This window comes from Chrysemys picta, chromosome 2 (assembly GCF_011386835.1).
Source record: "Chrysemys picta bellii isolate R12L10 chromosome 2, ASM1138683v2, whole genome shotgun sequence".
Lineage (NCBI taxonomy): Eukaryota > Metazoa > Chordata > Testudines > Emydidae > Chrysemys > Chrysemys picta.
The window spans coordinates 98,988,245-99,010,647 of NC_088792.1; the positions used below are offsets into that span (position 1 = coordinate 98,988,245).

The 22,403-nt window shown below is 41.9% G+C and overlaps 1 protein-coding gene across 6 annotated transcripts in view; it reads left to right on the top strand.

Annotated features, from left to right (window-relative positions):
* The window catches only part of VOPP1 (VOPP1 WW domain binding protein), a 98,209-nt gene that overhangs the window by 50,356 nt on the left and 25,450 nt on the right, over window positions 1–22,403 (top strand). For all 6 annotated transcript variants that reach the window (XM_065583866.1, XM_042842819.2, XM_005287314.5 and 3 more), the window contains exon 3: window positions 18,492–18,550. In XM_065583866.1, the coding sequence (XP_065439938.1) occupies window positions 18,492–18,550 (59 nt within the window). The remainder of the gene's footprint in view (window positions 1–18,491; window positions 18,551–22,403) is intronic.

Consider the following 22,403-nt stretch of genomic DNA (forward strand, 5'->3'; position numbering starts at 1 on the left):
TATACTAGTTATACAGCTTTGCAGCTCCACTGACTTGTATGGATTTACTCCAGGGGGAGAGCAGAATCTGCCCCAAATGTACTCGGTAATTTTTTTTCTTGCTGTTTTATATGTTCTTTTTTATCATTTATTATTTATATTATACTCCGGATGGGGCCCTATTGGGTTAGATATAGTACAAACCACACACAAAGACACAATCCCTGTCCCAGAGACTTGGAGACTTGGAAACTGTTATCTCTAATCTCTTTTCTTCTGCTGTCCCCCTACCCATTTATAAATCTTCCCCCCACTTTTCTTATTCCCTTAATCTCCTTTGTCATCTTCCTCTTCTGCCCACTTCCCTGCCATTCTCCCCTTTGCCACTTTCATCCCACCTCATTCTTCTCTCCCATAAGTGTTACTACCATCCCCAACTTCAGCAGTTCCAGTGTGCTATGTTATCTGCCTGCAAGATGCTGTCCTTCAGGGATTGAAGCATCATATTGTTGGTTCAGTGTTGCCATAATATAGTCTTATAGTCTGAAGCAAACCATGCAGAAGACTAATATTTTGGAGAGCAGTGTACTCTGCGTCAACAAACAGAGCCCTGAAGAGAGAGGCAGCAAGCGCAATTCACGTCTACTGTAAGAACATAAGAATGGCCACAGTGGTGCAATGACCAGGCCACGGGTGGTCAGGCCTACTGTTCAGAGCACGAGTCATGCCTTGTGGTTGGAGCCAAAGGTCAAAACCAAAGACAGTGTCAGGTACTAAGCTGAAGGTCAGAGCCAGAGACAGCGTCAGAGGTAAGACAGAGGAGCAGGGCCCTGGAGTAGGGCAGGACAGCAGGATCTGGGATAGGAGGACAGGAACCAGGACCAGGTGGGGGCAGGAACTGGGAGTAGGCAGGAATGTAAGCAGGAGGGGTCCGTAGCAGCAGCCACCCAGAGATTCCTCTAGTTCAGTGATTTTTTTCGACCTGTGGTTCGTGGACCTCTGGGGTTCCACAGACTATGTCTAAAATTTCCAAAGGGTCCACGCCACCATTCAAAATGTTTTAGAGGTCTACAAATGAAAAAAGGTTGAAAATCACTGTTCTAGGTGCTCAGACGATTTCCTGTTGTTCCTGGTTTATATAGCACTCCTCAGCCAATTGGGGAGCAGGATGTTTCCACCAATTGGGAGCTTTGGGGGAAGGGCTCTCTGAGAGCTAACTGTTTCCTGGACCCTTCCTGGGTTATTCAGGTGAGCTGCTGGATGGTGGTTGAGGCCTGAGCAGTGCCTGGGGACCGATAGGCCCAGGTTCAAGGCCCATGATCCTTCACAGTTGGGTCAGTCCAGTGGTCCATCTAGTCCAATATCCTGTCTTCTGATAGTGGCCAGTGCCAGATGCTTCAGAGGGAATGAACAGAACAGGGCAATTTATCAAGTGATAAACCTTCTGTTGACCAGTCCCAGCTTTTGGCAGTCAGATGTTTAGTGAGACCCAGATCATGGGGTTGCATCCCTGATCATTTTGGCTAATAGCCGTTGATGGACCTATCCTCCATGAACTCATCTAATTCTTTTTTAGAACGCAGTTATATTTTTGGTTTTTACAACATCCTGTGGCAGTGAGTTCAACTGTGTGGGGTGTGAAGAAGTACTTCTTTGTGTTTGTTTTTAACCTGCTGCCTATTAATTTCTTTTGGTGACCCCTAATTCTTGTGTTACATGAAGGAGTAAATAACACTTCCTTGTTCACTTTCTCCACACCATTCATGATTTTATAGGCCTCTGTTATAACGCCACGTAGTTGTCTTTTCTAAGATGAACAATCCCAATCTTTTAAATCTCTCTTCATATGGAAGCTTGGTCCATACCTTCAATCATTTTTGTTGCCTTCTCTGTATTTTTTCCAATTCTAATATATCTTTTTTTGAGATGGGGCAACTAGAACTGCGCGCAGTATTCAAGATGTGGGTGTACCATGGATTTATATAGTGGCAATATCATATTTTCTGTCTTTTTACCTATCCCTTTCCTAATGGTTCCTAATATTCTGTTAACTTTTTTGACTGCCACTGCACATTGAGCAGATGTTTTTAGAGAACTATCCACAATGATGCCAAGATCTCTTGGAACTAATTGAGACCTCATAATTTTGTATGTATAGTTGGGTTTATGTTATCAAATGTGCATTACTTTGCATCTATCAACATTGAATTTCATCTGCCATTTTGTCATCCAGTTTTGTGAGATCCTTTTGTAACTCTTCTCAGTCAGCTTTAGACTTAACCATTTTGAATAATTTTGTATCATCTGCAAACTCTGCCACCTCACTTTTCCCAGATTATTTATGAATTAGTTGATCAGCACTTGTTCCAGTAAAGATCATTTGGGGACCCTGCTATTTACCTCTCTCCACTGTGAAAACTGACCATTCCTATTCTTTGTTTTCCATCTTTTAACCAGTTACTGATCCATGAGAGGACCTCCATATTATCCCATGACAGCTTTCTTTGCTCAAGAGCTTTTGGTGAGGGACCTTGTCAAAGGCTTTCGGAAAATCGAAGTATACTATATCACTCTTGTCCACATGTTTGTTGACCCCTCCTCAAAGAATTCCAATAGATTGGTGAGCCATGATTTCCCTTTACAAAAGTCTTACCCAACATATATGTGTGTGATAATTCTGTTCTTTACTACAGTTTCAACCAGTTTGCCTAATACTGAAGTTAGGCTTACTGGCCTGTAATTGCCAGGATCGCCTCTGGACCCATTTTTTAAAAATTGGTGTTATGTTAGCTATCTGCCAGTCATCTACAGATGCCGATTTAGCTGATCGGTTACCTATGGCAGTTAGTAGTTCTGCAATTTCATATCTGAGTTCCTTCAGAAGTCTTGGGTGAATACCATCTGGTCCTGGTGACTTATTACAGTTTAATTGCTCAATTTGTTTCAAAACTTTCTCTACTAACACTTCGATCTGGGACAGTTCCTAGATTTGTCACCTAAAATGACAAATGTTTGGCACAAGTTTGGGAATCTCCCTCCCATCCCCTGCTGTGAAAACTGATGCAAAGAATTCATTTCACTTCTCCACAACAGCCTTGTCTTCCTTGAGTGCTCCTTTTGCATCTCGATCCTCCAGTGGCCCCACTGATTATTTGTCAGGCTTCCTGCTTCTGATGTACTTTAAAAAATTGCTGTTATTTTTTGTGTCTTTTTCTAGATACTCTTCAAATTCTTTTTTAGCCTGCCTGATTGCACTTTTACACTTAACTTGCCAGAGTTTATGCTCCTTTCTATTTTCTTCAATAGGATTTGACTTCCCGTTTTTAAAGGCTGTCTTTTTGTCTCTAACCATCTCTGTTGTTTAGCCATGATGTCATTTTTTGGGGGGTGTTCATGTAGTTCGAGCCTCTGTGATGGTGTATTCAAAAAGTTTCCATGCCATTTGCAGGCATTTTACTCTTGAGACTATTCCTTTTAATTTCCATTTAACTAGCCTCTTCATTTTTGTGTAGTTCCCCTTTTCTAAGTTAAATGCTATGGTGGTGGGTTTCTCTGGTATTTTCCCCCCCTACAAGGATATTAAATTTAATTACATTATGGTTGCTATTACCAAGCAGTTCAGCTGTATTCACCTCTTAGGCTGGATCTTGTACACTCTTAAGACTAAATCAGGAATTACCTCTCTCCTTGTGGATTCCAAGAAGCCGTCATTAATGGTGTCTAGAAATTTTATGTCTGCATCACATCCTGAAGTGACATGTTTCCAGTCCATTATGAACACAGATGACCCAAATTACTCCTATGGAGTTGCCCTCTGCTTACCCCAGGATTGAATTCTATCCAGGGTCCATAAATTCTACCCAGCTGTCATCCTAATTAGAGCCAGGCAAGTGTGTCAGTTTTTTTCTGTTTGTGTTTGTTTCTAAACTATCGCTGCTATTTCCATCTGTTAATGTGTACAGGTGAAATCCTTGATACTTTCATTCCAAATGAATAATTGTCTAGCAGTTATAAGGTTTATAAATTAAACATTGCTGGCTTTATTTCATGCTTTTATCCATCCCTAGCAATCCCTCAAGGCAGGGCTCTCAATCTTTCTCAAGGGTGGACCACATATTAATGGAGAGAGTATCTCATGCACATCTCCCCTTCCCTTCACAGTTGCCTAACATCCCTCTGGGAACTACAGCAATTGCTTGCCCTGGAAAGATAATCTTACAGTGGAGAGCTCTTAGCTGTGTTCATTGCAAAGTCTTTATTCTTTCTGAAAAAAAATTAATCCCACCATCCCATCCGTTTTTCCTCACCACTTCATCTCCCAATCCCTTGCATTCTGTTTCTCAGAAATGGAAACAAGAAGGAGATCTAACACCATGTGACCAGCCATATCTCCACCGACCACAAACAAGGGCTCTGCAGACAACTTGGAAATCTGTGTCCTAAGCTTCCAGTGGCATTCCTTGGTAAAGACGCTTTGTAATTCGTAGGTTAGCTGTGGAGTCCTAACCCTCAGCTGGACTGCTTCCAGCATGCCCATAAAATCCATTTATTGTGGGGGTAGGGAGTAGGGAAGGGGCTTAATTTTCTAATGAAGTGATTAGTTTGCATTTGGATTTGGGGCATTACATAAGCTGAACAACATAGGAGATGTGTAAATGGTTATCTCCATTTAGAATGCCATGTTTCATACTGGACTGAATTTAGAGGAGCAAAAAGTAGATTAGATAAAGGCATGACTTCCATACCAACGGCACAAATGCCATGCTATGACTGGTTCTTTAAATCAGATGGATTTGTTCACAGTGGCTATGACTCCAGCATTTCTATATTAGTTTTTGGAACCTGCGGTAGATGTTTACTCTTCAGATTATGTTATGAGATGATTTCCAAAAGTATTGATAACCCATGAAAAGGAATGTTGAGATTCTTGTGTAATCATTTGACTCTAGTTGCGAGGGCTTTCAGAAAAACACCAATTTGCTAGACTTGTGAAAAATGGCAAGAGTTGGCAACACTGGTTAGTGGGTATTTATATTTGTAGATTACATCACAATTAGTGTTTGTATCACCAGATATTTGAGACATTGAAGACATGTATTGTTGTATTCAAACTGTTGAAAGAAAGACAGTTAAAGTTGTGATCTTGCATAGGAGCCTACTTCCTTGTCGTGAAAAATGTCTCACCATTACCAGGCATTACTACCTGCCAGAACTGATTTTTTGCTATTGAATTGCCTGTATTCCTTGCTTTGGATATCCCGCCACTGAAGGGAAATACTCCAAGGAAGGACCTTTAGGTCATGCTTCCACTATTTTTGCTATGGTGCTGCTGCTGATCATCCAAATATGAGTAGGGTCAGGTTCTCATTTTGAACAAATAGTTCAGACCTGTAATATTTTTGTTCAACCTTATGTTGGCACACCTGGTCCCATGGCACGTAAATGCCCAAATGCCATCGTCGCTTCACCTGAGAACTTGAATTGACATGTTAACTAAATACAAATCTCATCAGATCAAACTATTTGCTTCTTTTTAATTGCTTGATGAATACAGTAGACTGAGCAGGGTGAATTAATGTAAATCAAATCAATGTAAATCACTGATGTTAATGATGATTTAAATCAGCAGGCAGGAAACTTTTATTTATATTGTTGATTTTAATAGCGTTTTGCATTTGTACTTCTTAGTTTCCTAAAAAGAGTTGATTCTGATAATTTGGTAACCATTAAAACATGTTGATTTGCAACTAAATTTAGCCTTTACCCTAAATTTGGTGCTTCTTTTTGCTAACCAGGAGAATATGCTATATCTATGTATATTTATTTAAGCAATTATATCACTTACATTTATTCAGAATCTTCATTTTTTCATTTTTATTATGTTAAAAATGGTGAATGATGCATTCCTTATTTACTAGATTATTACATTATTACTGGCAATTTGTATCGAGTTCTGTTTGAATGGACATTCAAATTCAGTTAAAAATGCACAAAACCCCAGCATTTTTTATTAAATACAACTACTTTGAATCAGACTAGATGATCCAGTAGTCCCTTCTGGCCTTAAACTGTATGCATAAATGTGTTGGATAAATAAGGAAAAAAAGTTTATCAAAATATGTTTTGTGTTTAAAAGTAACTGATTTTATTAAACAAATGAAGTATTATCTGTAGTTTAGTGAAATGAAGTGATTGTTTCTGGTCGCAATGTCCTTCAAGTTTTTAGAATTAACCCATCTCATCTTCTCACCTCATTTTTATTCATAGATTGGAAGAGGAAGACAAGCTTTCCTGCTTTTTCTGTTCCCAGTAGGTTTCTTAAGTTTGAATGAATTAGTTATTTAACTGAAATAGTTGAATAAACTGAAATGTAGAAATAGTTCTTCTGCACCTGCTGTCAACAGCTGGTTTAGCACTTTGGCCAATTCTGGTTCCAGATGCTTAGCCAGTGACTTCCACCAGTTCAGTGGTTTGACTTCCTTTAAAACATGGCAGAAAGCATGTACAGCTTAATATTCTTTTTTTTTTTTTACATTTAATGTAAATGATTTAACTAAATTATAATAAATTTAGGCCTTACTTAGATTGTCAAATTTAATTTTAAATAGGCCCATTGTGGGAACATGGAGCGCACAATACTAATGACAGTTAATGCCATTCTCCCTGCCGGGGACAGATGATAGTGAGAATGTGGCTGGGCTTTTACTATTCAGTGTAAGGCTGGCAGAATCTGACCATTAAAAAAGCTCCACCCTTGGATACCTTATGTAGGCAGGTAGAATAAATATCAGGCTCATAGTGCTAAAGTATCTAAACTTTCCATGAACTGACTTTCACACCTCAAAATGACTTCCAAGCAATCTATTTGACCTCTCTTCTGTGTTCATATGTTTATTTGGTTAATACACATGGGGCCCACGTAATCTGATTTACAGTGAACAGACACTCATAACCATGCATAATGGGATTAAAAAATAAACTCCTTGCAAGTTCAGAAGTGGGCCTGGCACACATACCTCTTAGTGAACCATATTAGGTTATCTGTCTATTCTATCAATATTAATTGACTTAAAATAGTTTGCATGCTCTATTCCTTGTACTGGATGTATGTGATTGATGATACAATCTTTATTTTGTACTGCGAGATTTTGCAACCCATAGGGTTTTGATCCCATAACTGACATTTTGGAATAAATATTTCAGAAACAATAGGAAAAAAGTTTCACTGGGGTAAAAGAAATATTTTAACTTTTGATTATTATTCCTGAAGAAAGACATGGGGAAAGAGTTCATTATCAGATGAAATGTCAGGAATGATAAATAATGTTGGTAGGAAGAGGACAGAGAAGAGCTGTGATTATGTAGCAACACACAATCATGTCAGTGTCCTCTCTTCTGAGCAAATGAGAGAGAAAGCACACATAACATGAACAGAACAAAGCCTCTTAGTTCATGGGACCATCGAAGAAATTCTCCTTCTTTTAGCCTTTGATGGGTTGTCATAGTTTAACTAACTGATGTCTGGCACACTAGCCATTGTCATTGGCTTGCTCTATTCCTCTGTGAGTGCGTGAGATAGAAAATCAGGCTTTGAATCCATCCAGTTATGCTTGACCTTTCCTGAGATTTGGTTTAATTATTATGGAAGATGGAAAGTAGCTCCTGAAGGCTTAAATGCTTAGTGGAAAAAAACGGGGGCCATTTTAATTCTTGGGGTGGGAAAATGAAGGAGCAAAATCTGCCTAGGAAACATGTAGCCAAACATTCCAGTTTAAACCTTTTTAACAAAGGAACTGAATGTTGGAGTTGTTCAGACAAGAATGGGAAGAACTTGAATTTAAACTCTGATGTGAATGATGCAACCTTCAATATGTGAGTACCTCACACCTCAGGGTCAGTGCAGGAGGTGGAAGAAGTCTCAGGCAAATACATTCAGTGCAGTTCCTGGAGGACAGCGAGTGAGGTTTGTACTCTCTGTACTTGAAAGTGGCACTGGCCACACTGGACCATGTTTATTATTTTCCTTTTCATCACAGTGGTGATGGCAGTGATGTAGACAATCCTGCCTCACTTCATTACCTGCAGGGAGGTAAAATGAGTTCAGCATCATACAAAGCAAGGAATCTTGTTCCTGAAAGGGATAATATCCATTTTAAAGACACTGTGGGAGAGATTCATGAATAGCCTACATTTTGGTATGTTTTTACTTCTTCCCTTACATTTATCCTCCCTTTTTATGGGTTGTTTTATAAGGTGGGCCCTGAATTACCCTGCCATTATTCTTCCATGCACATATGAAAGGAAGTGGAATAATCATGGAGGTTACACTCAATATTATTGGGTAAAGCACCTGTTTACACGTCAGCATTCCGCCTTTAGGTCTCTGCACCTTTGTTTTCGGTGGAGGCAACTGGGATCTTGATGTTCTCTGTGTAGCATGTTGCTCCTATAAAAGGAAGCCCCGTGCTTTTCTTATAGCTCTGCCATGTTGGGAGGATGCAGCAGGTGACAGTTAAAAAGAGCACAGAGATGGCTGCTAGGCTGAGTCCAACACTTACCTGAACTGCCAAAGACTCTGTGAAAGATGAGAGTCCCTCCGTACCTTGACCTGCTTACTCTGTGTGTGCGTGCGCGCGCATGTGTGTGTGTGTTTTGCTTATCCCTAACGAGACTGTTAGTAAGCTCTGCCTAATGAATGAAAGCAGTATATGGTGAATCTGCAAACCAACTACCTTTTTGCATTGGTCTAGCAGAGAAATTTCCACTTGTTCATCACAGTCTGTCCAGTTTTTCTCATTTCCTTCTCCCTTAGTACACGCAATGGCCACACACAATGGTTACCTTCCCTCTGGCAAGGATATTTGGCTGTGGCTCTGTTCAGAGACTATCTGTGCTGTTGTGTATTTTAGCCAGAACTAGACTTTGGAGTAACATGATGTGCTCCCTTCTTCTCCAGCAGTTGGGCCCCTGCTAGCCAACGAGATTGAGACCTAAATTGGATCCCCCAATGTGCACAGTGTTGTGTTGTCATTACACCACCTGTGTGGATCTTGTTCAGCTTTACTACACAACAAAGTAAAACATCAGGCAAGAGGGTGGTGCAATTATTTTGTTATCCTTGAAACTCCTTGTTAATATCTTGTTTAATCTTCCACACTTTGGGCATAGAAGCCTGTGTGTAAGCACCATTTGATATGGATTGTGCATTGAGAAACCACTGACAGGATTTACCTCATAAAATGGATTTTTCAAGTGCCTTTTTCAGCTCGCAAGGTTATAAGGTCTTTGTATGCATGGTCAGTCCTACCGAGAAGGTCAGAAAAAAGAGGTGCACTGATATCCACACAAAGTGCTGTCAAGTTCAATGGACCATAGCAAATTATGTCTGATGAATAAGTTGAAAACCAAGGTCCGGGCCGCTTCTGTTTACTAAGGATCCTATGGCACTTTCACAACTAGTTGGTTCAATGTCCTCATGTCCTGACCAGATTCTAAGTAGGCTGACTGTATTTCACATACCTAAACTTTCCCCTGTAGTTTCAATGAGATACAGTATTATCATTCTGGTTTCAAACAGATCAAACATTATTATTCTCTTCCTATCCTAAAATGGTTTGTGGTATTGCTATGTGGTAAACCACTTTCATGTTCTCTCCCAGAGGTGGCTGGCTTTGAGAACAGAATGAAGTAGTTACTATAAATATGTGGTTTATAAAATGCTTTGAGACCCTTCAAAAAGTTGTTTGTAAATATAACTTTCCTGCCTGGATGCAATACTATGCAGTATGCAATACTAAGCCAGTTTCACCAAGCTTAGAATGGAGAGAGACAGTTTTCTTTGTCACATTCTAACACATAAATATTATCCAAATTTATTTTTCTGCTTTATGTTTTAACCAATGGTTCTGTTGATACTTACAGGATGTTCATACTTCCTGAAGCTTGGCCAAATTCAGATAATACCTGTTTGTTGTCTCTGGGCTGCTTGGTTTCTATAAATACAGAAATTCAGTCATCATCTCTAGGAGTATTGATTTAAAATTCAAGAATAGGTAACAAATAAATGGTCTTTTCCATTCACTGTTGAACCTACAGAATCCTTAATGTATTTCTCCGTCAACCCATTCATAATACCAACCTATTGGCAGAAAAGGCTTTTTGAGTCCTTGTGCCACTGTCCAGGGTCCTGAGAGCACAATTCACCTCTATCTGGAGGGTCTCTTTGTTTCAGTTGAATGAAAGGCACTGCATTTAATTGGGTTGAAACTGAAAATTGTCTAAGATCACATTGCAGCATGTGTCAGGTTCTGCTTTTGACAGATATGAAGGCAACAGCCTGGCACAATGGGGTGCTGCTCATCCCTCTGAGAAATAGCAGAGGGTGTCACTGGTCTCTCTCAAGCCTTCTATCCACTTGCAGGCTAATGGTGGATAGTCTTCCCTGTGACAGACATGTTTGATGTAAACCAAAGCAGCAGTAAGAAAAGCAATCTGAGCCTCTCCAGCACTCCCACTGCCTCTGTTCGTTAGGTTTGGTGATCCCTGTGTGAGACAATTGTACTCTTGTTCATTCAGACATTTTGGAAAATGTGGATATCTTTTTCTGGAACAGTGAAGAAGAGATTATATTCAATTAAAATTATATTGCTCTAGGATTGAAATGCATTCACGATTAGTGCATAATGGCAAAGAAATCAGTGATGTATCCTCTTAAAATGAAATTGCATTTAAAGGCTGTTGTATTCTTAAAGGCTAAGCGATTTTAATGTAATGTAATGCTTTCTGATGCTATCTAATGCTAATTCACATTCATTCCAAATACAAATATGATGATTAATGTCAGTACTGTGAGCGCCAAAGGAATTACTAAGTACTAGCTGCTTGTGGCAAAATTGTATTGTTGCCAAACATGGATTAACGAAATTAAGGTAGGGAATCTGCTTCTGTTGTGAATCTTGTGTGAATAATATCCTCATCTGTCTAAGAGAAGATCCAAAGAGAATGGCAAGAAACAGCAAGGTCTGTAATATAAAGTGTAAAAAGACCTGAGTCATGCAATGTCTAATATTGGGGCTTGGATTCAGCTGTATCTAAGGGACAGTGTCTCTTCATAGAACTATTATTCCTATTAGAATGAGAGGAAGAGACTAATCAGAACATCAGAGTGTCTGTGACCTGGGATAGAGCTGGTATGCAAAGTTTTTTAGTATCTTCATCCACTTGTTAAAAAGTGAGTATAAAAAACCCCAGAGTGTTTTAGTGTACCCTTACCATTGTGGTACATGAAAGGAACACCTGCTGCAGTCACCAATCACTTGTTTGATGAGCTCAGTAGCTGGGAAGCTTCAAGTTTGATCACCTTTGCCCTCATTTGTCAGAGCCACTAGCTAGGAAATAAGGATGAATTTTGCCAATTCAAACAAAGCTAAATGAAACCACACTTCCTAGCAGGTTGGTTTCACCCCATACTGATACTGAACAGTGCAGCCCTGATATCGGGAAATCCATTAATCTGACAGGGGGGATTCAGCTCCTCTCCTGGTCTGTGGAAGAGCAATAACACCAGGCACATTTTCTAGTCTACATACCTGATTCTTCCAGCCATCTGCATGCAGAATTCCCACTGATTTCGACAATCCATTTCTAGGAAACAGCTTGTGCTTCGGAATGCTTTCAGCTCTTGTTTAGGGTTCTGAGTAAAGGGGGTTCTGGTCACTGATTTGATTTAAAGGTCAGATTCCTGCAGTACAGTGATTCTCAGCCACTGACATGTCTACCAGTATTGGTTCTTTAGCCTGTAGCGGTTGGCCCTCACCATTTGGGCCACATTCTAGAGTTCAGGTCCCCGATGCAGAAGAAATTTTTGCTGCCCTAACAGAGAAAACTGCAGCAAACCTGTGAAAGTGACTTCTGTGAAAGGTCTCCTTATGGAATCATGTATAATGGGGGTGGGAGGAGTTGATCCTTGGATCAAGTATGGAACCACCTGGTTGGTACGCAGCATGTGGAAAAGCAGCACACCTTCTCTGCTGTGCCTTCTGTCTCCACCTCCAGCAAACACGCACACTCAGCAATAGCCAGCCATGGCCTGACTGCCTGGGTGTCCTTGTCCTGAACATATGTTGGATTGAGTATTCCTTCCCTAAGCCACACTGGACATTGCTCAATTATTCAGGCCTTTAATGAGAAGATTCTGTTCTGGGCTTCTGATGTCCTTTTATTGCCCACTTTCCATTCAGCTGTGGAAGCTTTAATCTTCAGCAGAGACTGAGGCTTTGAGAGTGGGCTTTGGAACAGCCCAGATTCTATTGCAGTTTAGTGTATGCCCAGCTGAATGGGAGGTGGTAGGCACTGATTGATACAGTTGCTACAAAATGCTAGGAGCCATTTATGTAATTGTTTATGTGGCACGTCACATGGCTAAATTCCCACTTGCGCTCAGTATTCACCTTTCTAAGTCCTCATGATTATGTGTGTAGAGAAAAATTTTATTGCTGCTGCCTGCACTTTGTCTGACTAAAAAGAAGGAGCCAGATCCTCTGTTGATGAAAATCAATGTAGGTCCACTGACTTAATCAATGTAGGTCCACTGACTTAATCAATGTAGGTCCACTGATTTAGCAATCAGTAGAGCTTTGCCAGATTACATCAGATGAGGATCTGGATTGGAACAGACTTTACAAACTCAAAGACTTAATGTACCTTCAAATAAAAAACAATCCCTTGCTTCCACCCACAAAAGATTTCTTTGTTCACCGTTTCCCTCAAAAAAAAAATAATCGTATCTTTATTTGAAAGTGTTTAGTACCAATGGTGAACTTCTTAGTAGTCCTCTTCTTTTTCCCTCCAGTCCCAATAAAAGCACTATGAGTGAACGTGTTGCATTATCCTTTGTGCCCAGTCTTGAGCATTGTTCAGACTGACCTGGTATCTTTGAATTCACTGGTGAATCTGAAGATAAAGATGTATGGTGTGGAGGAGGATCGTGCTGTAGTAATTCTGTAAATCTTGCATGCTGTAACTAATGATCCGCAGAATAGCTTCAGACATTTAACAAGCAGACTGCCTGCTCTCTGGTGGCATTAAAAAGAGTTAGTATTTTAGCAACTTCTTTTTTTCCCTATTGTTCTTAGTCGCAGAGTCATTTGAAGAAAACTCCTTCAGTCAGTAATAGAAAGCACAGTTCCTTTCTATAGAGGAAACCTAAATGAGTTCAGTGATTCGGAAAGCCCAGCTTGCAGTTCGTGTCATTACCCCCTGTTAAAGAAAACAGTCAGTAGCAATATGTCAGAGAAGCAGATATATGATGTCACATCTATGATTTTTCATTTTTTCTAAATATCACAGTGTTGAGAAATGGTTCATGCAATCTGTCTAATATACAGGTCATTAATTCTTTGGAATTGACCTATACTCACCAATTAAGCCTGCATCATTCATTTAAAAAATGCACACACTTCTATATTTATTTACATTTCACGATAGTGTGGCCAAATTGATAAAGGACATAGGATAAACCAGGGGTCAGCAACGTTCAGCACGCGGCTCGCCAGGGCAAGCACCCTAGTGGGCCGGGCCAGTTAGTTACCTGCTGACGCGGCAGGTTCGGCCGATTGCGGGCCCCACTGGCCACGGTTTGCCGTCCCAGGCCAATGGGGGTGGCAGGAAGCCGCGGCCAGCATATCCCTTGGCCCGCGCTGCTTCCCCCCGATCCCATTGGCCCGGGACAGTGAACCGCGGCCCGTGGGGGCCGCATTCAGCCAAACCTGCTGCGTCAGCAGGTAAATAAACTGGCCCAGCCCGCTAGAGTGATTACCCTGGCAAGCCGCTTGCTGAACATTGCCGACCCCTGGAATAAACTATTTTACAGCCAAAATGGAGAGAAATTTTCCATCATAAAAGTTAAAACACCAGCAGGGTCATAAGCAAGATTAGTTTTACAGCGCAGGTCTCATTGTCTGTCTTGCCATGGGCGAGTAGCTTTTTCAAGAACTAAACGAACACAAGTTCTTTTGGACAAGGACTTTGTCAATGCCTAGCACAATGGAGCACCAGTCTTGATTTTGGTATCTCTTGGTACTGTGGTAATAGCCATATTTAATAATAATAATTCAATCACAATGACTTTCCTTGACTGAATTCATCCTGAGGGGAGAGGTGCTGTTATCTACCAGTTGTTGAGGGCTGTTTCATTATTGGTTTATTTGTTATTTTTAATGCCATAGTGCCTAGGGACCAGGATTCCATTGTGCTAGGTGCTGTACAGACACAGGACAAAGAGACAGTTCCTGCCCAAAAGAGCTTGTGTGGGCATTCCATACACCATTGTTCTTCCCCTTCTCTCCTGTTGCAGTGCACCCCAGCGGTAGTCGCGACATGCAGCAGGGAGACATTGAATGGCAGTAGTTGTCAAGTTGTTCCCCCCACCCTTTAAATTTCAGAGACGCTTCACGTCCAGCAGGAATAACCTACTTCTCCAGCTCTCTTGAACTACAGGGCTTCCTAGCTGCCAAGTTTTGTGCCATCCAGCTTGTGACATTTTATCTGTTTAACGAAACAATTTGCATAGTTGCATATAACAATAAACGTAAGATTACGGTCAACAGGCCCTGTCCTGAGCAGTGGTGAGGATCAGGCAGGGCATGGAACTGAACAGAATTTGACAGCTGTGGCGGGAGTGGATAGGTGTGTGGGTGTTCAGGGGTATCGGAGGCCATAATTGGACACGGTGGAGTGCATGGAAAGCTGGAGGTAGCTGGGTGGAAGGCTGTTGGGATTTTTAGCGCTGAAGGGCACATAGGTGTTGGGGCTCCTGGAGATGATAATGGTTTCACAGGGTTCCTGGAAGTAAGGGGTGCTGGGTTGCAGGGGCCTTCTAAGTGGCAGGGGCTTGGTGTGCTCCAGGGGGCTAGAGGGCTGATGGGAGCAAGGGATTAGGGGTGAGGCTGGTGCTTGTGAAGCCTGGAGCAGGTGGCTGCAGGGGGAAGAGGCATGGGCATTTGAGGCCAGACCGAGGCCCCCTCACCTTTTATTGCTGCCCCTGCCATCTTCTCCTTCCAGCTCCCCGTCCCTGGCCCTGATCCAGCAAGGAGAAGAGGTGTTTGGTGCCACAGTGGCCTCAAGTGGCCAGAAAAGGAGAAACTGGAATTAAAGACCTGCTGCCTTCTTGCTACTGAGCCAGGTGTGTGAGATTCGGGCTGGGCTGCAGGAATGCATGACGGGGCTGCAGTGTAGCTAGTGCTCACAAACTGATCATGAGTCACAGGGTTTTGGAGCCTGCAGGGAGAGCTCTGGCAATGATACAAGAAGCTCCTTTTTGCAATTTTTTTCAAGGCTGGGCATGCGGGCAGAGCTGTGAGACCCTCGGGGCTAAGGACACGAGACTTGCTCGGCCACTGAGCCCTGCCTGCCTCTATGCATTGGCCTTAGGAGAGGGAAGGTTGGGGTAGTAGGAGGCAGGGGAAGGGGGAAATGGGAAAACGTTGCTGCTGGGCCTGCGTTCAGTTGCTGCCTCCTGTTGTCCCAGAGCTGCTCCTTTGCCTGGTACCAGCAGCAGCATTTCCCCGGCGCTGCTGGCAGTGGAGAAGCCCCTGGGCAACAGGCAGGAAGAAAAATTCAAATACAAAATAATTTATTTTGGCTCTTTAATTTGGACAATTAATTATGAGATTTATTTTATTTAAATAATGTCGTGTAATCACTGGATAATTGGTATGGTTATGTCATTATCAAAATGATAGGAAGAAAGGAGAATGATTTAAAATTATTTTTGATTTGCTTTGAATGTGAGTGACTTGATGATTTTTTTAAAGAACAATATGTAAAGGTTATAAATATCATTGCAACACTGAACTATCGAATGCGCTGCTAGGGCTGGGGGGTTTCAGCAATGAGCAAGGTGGTTGATGCTGCAAAGACAGCCTCGCAGGCCTTTGCAGCTCACATACATTTTTATTGTAAAATAATTGGGGAAACTGGATGCTTAGGGGAGTATTGTGTTTCTTGGACATTCATTGTTCATTTTCCAGCTCCATTTTATAGCCCTCTGGGCAGAGTATTTCAAAATAATGTCACGATCCTTTGTCTGATATATGAAGATGCAGCTGCCTGTGAAGGACGTCAGAGAGAATGCAGGGTGGCTAGGATCAGGGAGGAAGGGAGAGGAGGAGAAGATGGGAAACTAGGAGAGGAGAGAGTCAAGACAATCATAGGAAATGAATGGCCATTCCCCTCTCTCAAGGATGAGAAAAGGGCCAGTGGAGTCTGATCTGGGAAGGGTTAGTAAGAGGATTTTTTGAGTGCACCCCAAACTTACCTGACTCATTTTACACAAAGTGTATATGTGTGTGTGGGCAGGTGAATCTTTAGCTCTCCTGCTGCAGGAATGGAGCCCAGCTGCATGTTGTTTTCAATCTTAGCATCAGTCTGAGGAGGAAAATGGGGTCAGTTTCAGAAGGAAAAGAGGCTTATTTTGTTTTTAAGTTGAAAGCTGTGGTCCTTCTCAGGGCCGGTGCAAGGAAGTTTCGCGCCCTAGGCGAAACTTCCACCTTGCGCCCTCCTCCCCTCCCCCCCTCCCCCCCACAGCCCTGCGGCAGCTCCCTGCCCTGAGGTGCCCCCCCCCCAGGGAGCTGTGCGGCAGCTCCTCACCCCAGCTCACTTCTGTTCCACCTCCTACCCGAGCACGCCGCCCCTGCTCTAATTCTGATTGGCGCTCCAAGCCTGGGAGGCGGGAGAAGTGGAGCGGCGGCCATGCGCTCGGGGAGGGCACGTAGGAACACTGTAAAAAAAAAAATTGGGGGCACCAATTTTTGGCGCCCCCAAATCTTGGCGCCCTAGGCAACCACCTAGTTTGCCTAAATGGTAGCACCAGCCCTGGTCCTTCTTACAGGGCCCAAAGCCTGTCTCTGTTAATAGGTGGCTGGCATGAGCCCTAGCACCTTATCAGTGATCATGTGAGACAAGGGTCTTTTCTTCCAGTCTGAACTGTTTAATCTATAGTAAATGGTCTTCTTGGGCAACAATTGCTCTGTGTTTGAATCCACGCATGAGATGCTTAATAAAGGGCTTACAGCCTCTCTCATTCATGAATAGTGAGAGTCAAGAATCTAAAAGCACTTTCTCTCTCTTGCCCAGATGTATTCTGTGTTCCTGGAATTCAAAGAGGCTGATAATCTTAGATGAGCTCTTATTTAAAGATGAGCTGCAGAGTTAAAATGAAGGGTGAGTTAAGCCCTCTGGACATGATAAATGCCCTCAAAACTAGGCCATGAGGGGTTTTCCACAGAGAGAGAAGTTTGAACTAACTTTTAAAAAATCCCAACAAAACATTCCCTAGGTAAAATCCTCTTGGTGTGTGAAAGATATCAAAGAATGTATCATTTGTGTGACAACAAAAAAACATAGTTTGCAATAAAACTTCTGGAAATGTATCTATAATAATTCATTCTGACGTTATGGATGCCAGTGAAGTATATAGAAATATTTTGTGCCTTATATATGCTACCTTGTACTTGACATCTCTGTGTTTCCTTTCCAAACATCATCATTATTATTATTATTATTATTATTTTATTTAGTTGTTTGTATTCTGGTAATGTCCACAATGATAGGCATTGCCTCACACACAGAAAAAAATTCCTGCCCCCATCCTCTAAGAGGGATATACTAAGTGCACATGAAAGAGAATAATGTTACTAGATTGCAGAGAGTGGTCTCCTTTCCTAGATACTTTACCATGCACCTTGAAACATTTACTGATTTTATTTTTGTTGTAGAGAAATAAGAAAATATCCCAACACTGTTTGTTGCCTTTACTCCTTTCCTAGCTGTATTCCATCTGCACAGAGATTACATAAAGATTATAGAAGAGAAAAAAAAAAGAAAAAAAAACATAGAATTGCAAGGGACCCTGAAAGGTCATCGAGTCCAGCCCCCTGCCTTCACTAGCAGGACCAAGTACTGATTTTGCCCCAGATCCCTAAGTGGCCCCCTCAATGATTGAGCTCACAACCCTGGGTTTAGCAGGCCAATGCTCAAACCACTGAGCTATCCCTCCCCCATTATCACTTCTCTGCTATAAACTAATGACTAATTAAATGTGTGGTCATATGAATGGGGTAGCCAATTTCAATTGAGGATGCTTTAGAATTGTTTCATAAATGACCTGTGATACTGACTGGCTCTTAACTTCCCTTTATCTTTGGGATTTTTGTGAAGCCCTAAAATTCTGCACAAAGATAAGATCAGACAGATAGAGCCCCGTGTCTGTCTGGAGCTCCACTGACCTCCGTGGGCATCTCCATGCAGAGTCCGGGGCCTAAAGGTACATATTACAGTTCAAGATGTCTGATTTCACAATAGTAGTATTTATTAAGATTGTGAAATCTTTGGGATCAGAGACCTTTTTCTTGTCTGACTATATAATATGTATTTGATGCCTGTATTTATAATAAATTATGATTGTCCTAAATTAATAATAACACCAAGATGATGATGTTTTTCTTTCTTTCCAGTGTACAGAGGCTAAAAAGCATTGCTGGTACTTTGAAGGGTTGTATCCTACATATTATATGTAAGTAGTCATCATTTTCTTCTATATGTGTTTAGTTGCTCAGATTTCACTCCCTTGATTCTTGTGATGGCATCGTTTCACTAGTTCTCCAGTTATCCTAGAATCTTCCAGAGCAGAGAAGAAGGTTCTCAAGTAAAAAAGCAAAAGGGGGGTGGGGGGTCAAGGGGAATAATTAAAACAAAACAAATCTAAACTTTCACATCTTTTTTTATAGCATAACAGAAGCAAAAAAGTAAAAAGAAGAGCACAAGTACACTTCCCCCACTTTTCAGGCCACCTTTAAGCTGAGAGAAGAATAAAGGAGTTTATAAACAGGTCTGCCATCAGAACGTTACAAGGAAAGGTGGCCAGTGCTTTATGAGGCAATGATCATATCTTTTTGTTTTGAACAAGGACCAAGTTACTGGGCAGGATACCAAGCAGGCTTTGAAAATAAATTTGTCTCTGTGGTATTACTGTTTGTTTAGTCAAGGGAGCTGAGGTTATTTGTTACGCAGAGTGTAGCTGCGTTGTTAGTGGGTGGCATCAAAGTTTACATCAAGTTCAGCCATAAACTAGTCCTGAGACGTTCACTGTTTTCTAGATTGGAAAGTTCCTGTGAAGATGGCCACCTGCATTACCAACCAGTTTGTTTCAGGAGAGATTTGTTTTTAGGATTGAATGTTTCATGCCTTCGTATAGGGTTTTTACTATCCATGTACCAGGTGAAATTATCAGAAAGACGAATGGGTACTTGCATCCTGGATATGGTTATATAATAACATGGGGAGCAAGGATGTAAGTACCCAGATTATTATTATTATTTGTATTACAGCACTGAGTACAGATCCAGCCAAGACCAGGGCCCATTGTATTAGGCACTGTGGAGATACATAGTAAGAGATGGTCCCAACCCTGGATGATGATGGTGATAACACCTAGCTTTTAGCTAGTGCTTTTCATCCAGAGATCTTGAAGCAGTTTACACAGGGGGTCCCTATCATTATCCCCATTTTACGTATGAGGAAATTGAAGGAAGTGAAGTGACTTGCCCAAAGTCACACAGCAGCTCAGTGGCAGAGCTGGGAACAGAATCTAGTCTCATGAGTCTGTCTAGGCTCCTACCCACGGAATCACTCTGCATCTTCAGAACCTTCCTTTTCATAAGTCTAAAATTTGATTGTAACCACTACCAACAACACCATTTTTGCTAACATGGTCTCAGTGCTCAGTTCATATACAGCCTCCATCAACTTTGTTCAGCCTGCTTCCACCCCCAGGTGGTTGGATTGCCTGTTTTGCCCCTGTCGGTCTGTGCCGTTAGGCAGGTGAACACAGGCTGCTAGCAGTAGTGGAGAAGAGGATGAGAGTGCTACAGCAAACTATGGTAGCTCTGAACAGAAAGGGAGCTTAAACACAAGCTTATCGTTAAGTACCATTGAAGTCAATGGGATGTAGGCACATGCTTAAGTGCATTCTTGAATTGCAGCCTATACTTGCAAAACTCAGTTCTTCGACTTAGCACCAAGTGGGTGAGAAGGATGGGTGGGTGCGAAAACATTCCTAAAGATTTGGGGGAAGGAAGATGATCTGCTGGATTCTATCATTTGGATTTTATAACTTTGTTGGGCACTTGCATACTATCGTAATGAATGTGGGATAGATGGATAGGTAGAAGCGATAGGTGAAACATTCCCTAAGCAAACTCGTCCTTGCTTATTATGAGGGACTTGGGATAAAAGCAGTCATTATGCTGCATAAGAACAAGCCTTCTTTCTATTCTCCACCCCCACTTCCTCTGCCCGAAAAGGAAGAAAAACACTACAGACAAGAGCAGCCAGGAAGGCAGGCAAGAAGCAAAGCTCTCTGAAGTAACACGCAATATTTTACATACATGTTAATCATCCGTGATTTAAAATACTAACTGGTATATTATGTGTTTGGCAGGATATGACTGTCTTTTTAGGTGACAAAATGTTGAGAATTACTCATAAGCTGTTGGCCAGAATAGATGGGTTAATTTAAATAATTTAATTTTCTTTCCATCCTCATAACAACAGGAGTTTAGTTCCACCTACATTTACTTTTTTTGCAGCAATATGGGAAAGAATCTGAGATGCTATGAAAATTCCACTGTTCCTTAACATTCAAGAGCACATTATTCACCATCACACCAGGGTTCCACTTACGTTTCTGCTCACACACAATCATAGGAGACTGCTGTTTTCCTTGTTAACATGAGGTTCTATCTGCTCTCATCTTTGGTGTTGGCTCAGTCTGTTTATACTCCAGGTAAATTCAACATGAACTGGTGAAAGCCTCAGTTACATACACAGACCAAACCAGAGACTGACTATTTGCAATAACGAAACTGACAGATCTCCCAAGTACACGGATGCTTCCTAATGATTTTTCTTGAGGCAACCAGCTTACCAGCACTTTGTGTGCTAAGATTGATTATTCTGTGGGGAAACAATGTATTTATTTTCTAATCCATCAGTGACATTAATTGGAGTTGTAGACACCTCACCACCCCCAACATTGAAATGGACACAGCTCATACATTATACTGAGAATTGTGAGAGAGACTGTTCCATTTGTAGGAGTTTTTTTTTTAATTGTTAACAGACCTACTCAATTGTTGGGATTCTTCACATGTCCCTGTGGTGGGAGACTGCTGGACACTGTGCCATTTAACCAGATGATGATGGATCATGTTGATTATGGTGGTGCCCAAGGACCAGCCAAGAGTGGGACCCTCCTTGTGCAAAGCACTGTACAAACACAGAGTAGTAGACAGTCCCTGCTCTGAAGAATTTATAATCTGAATAGTCAAGATAGATGCAGCGTAAGGCAAAGGGATAAAACACACCAGCAGAACAAACAATATGATGGCGGCAAGTATCATCTTAGTTCCACAGTTTTTTGGGGCGGGAGGTGGGGGGGCATGATTCAAGCGGGGGAGGGGGGATTACCTAACTAAACGGAGAAGGAAAAGTGAAAGGAGAGGGAAGGTTGAAGGGAAGTGGGTGATGGGGATGGGGCAGGTATAGAGAGAAGCCGTGATGAGGAAACAGAGAGTTGGAGCAGACAGCCAATCAGCACAGGGCAGACAGCATCTAGTCAAAACTGCAGAAAATTATGTGATATCATTGGGGTCTGAAGGTCACTGCTTTGGCTGCTTCTGTAACTGTTCCTACTGGCTGGGATCCGTGGCTGGCTCCTTGCTGCAGTTTTTCCCCAAGACCACTTGATTAGGGGAGGGGAGGTACCATATAAGTCTTAGTGCCCCCTGAGGGGGGGTTTCCTCTACACAGTTTTAGGTCACAGGACTATGGGGGAAGAGGGAGTGGCCACAGCTGGGCTCTATTTTACTCTTTCGCCCCCAGTGCAGCAGTCCTTAAGAAGAGAACTTGATAGGCAAGCTCAGGTACATAATGAATTTAATTGCATTTTATTCCAAATGATCTAACAGGACTGGCTTTTCCCGCCAACATAACTACCACCTCTAGCGGAGGCAGGAGTTATTAAGCCGACGGGAGAGCTCTCTCCTGTCGGCTTAGAGTGTCCCCACCACAAGTGCTGTAGTGTAGATGAAGCCTTAGGAACTGGAATGAAGTCATCATTTTATTTCAGATGAGTCAGCAAACACTTATGAGACAAGAACAACTTTCAGTCCCCAATGAGCAGTGCGGGATTGGAACTGGTGGCCCAAAGATGAAATGTACTGCATCCTAAGAGTACTGCACATCTGAAGGACATTGCCGTTGGAAAAAATGGCACGGGAGCCAGTAGTTGTTTGGCAAGATAGATACAAGCTTTCTAGTACACCTCTACCCCGATATAACGTTGTCCTCTGGAGCCAAAAAATCTT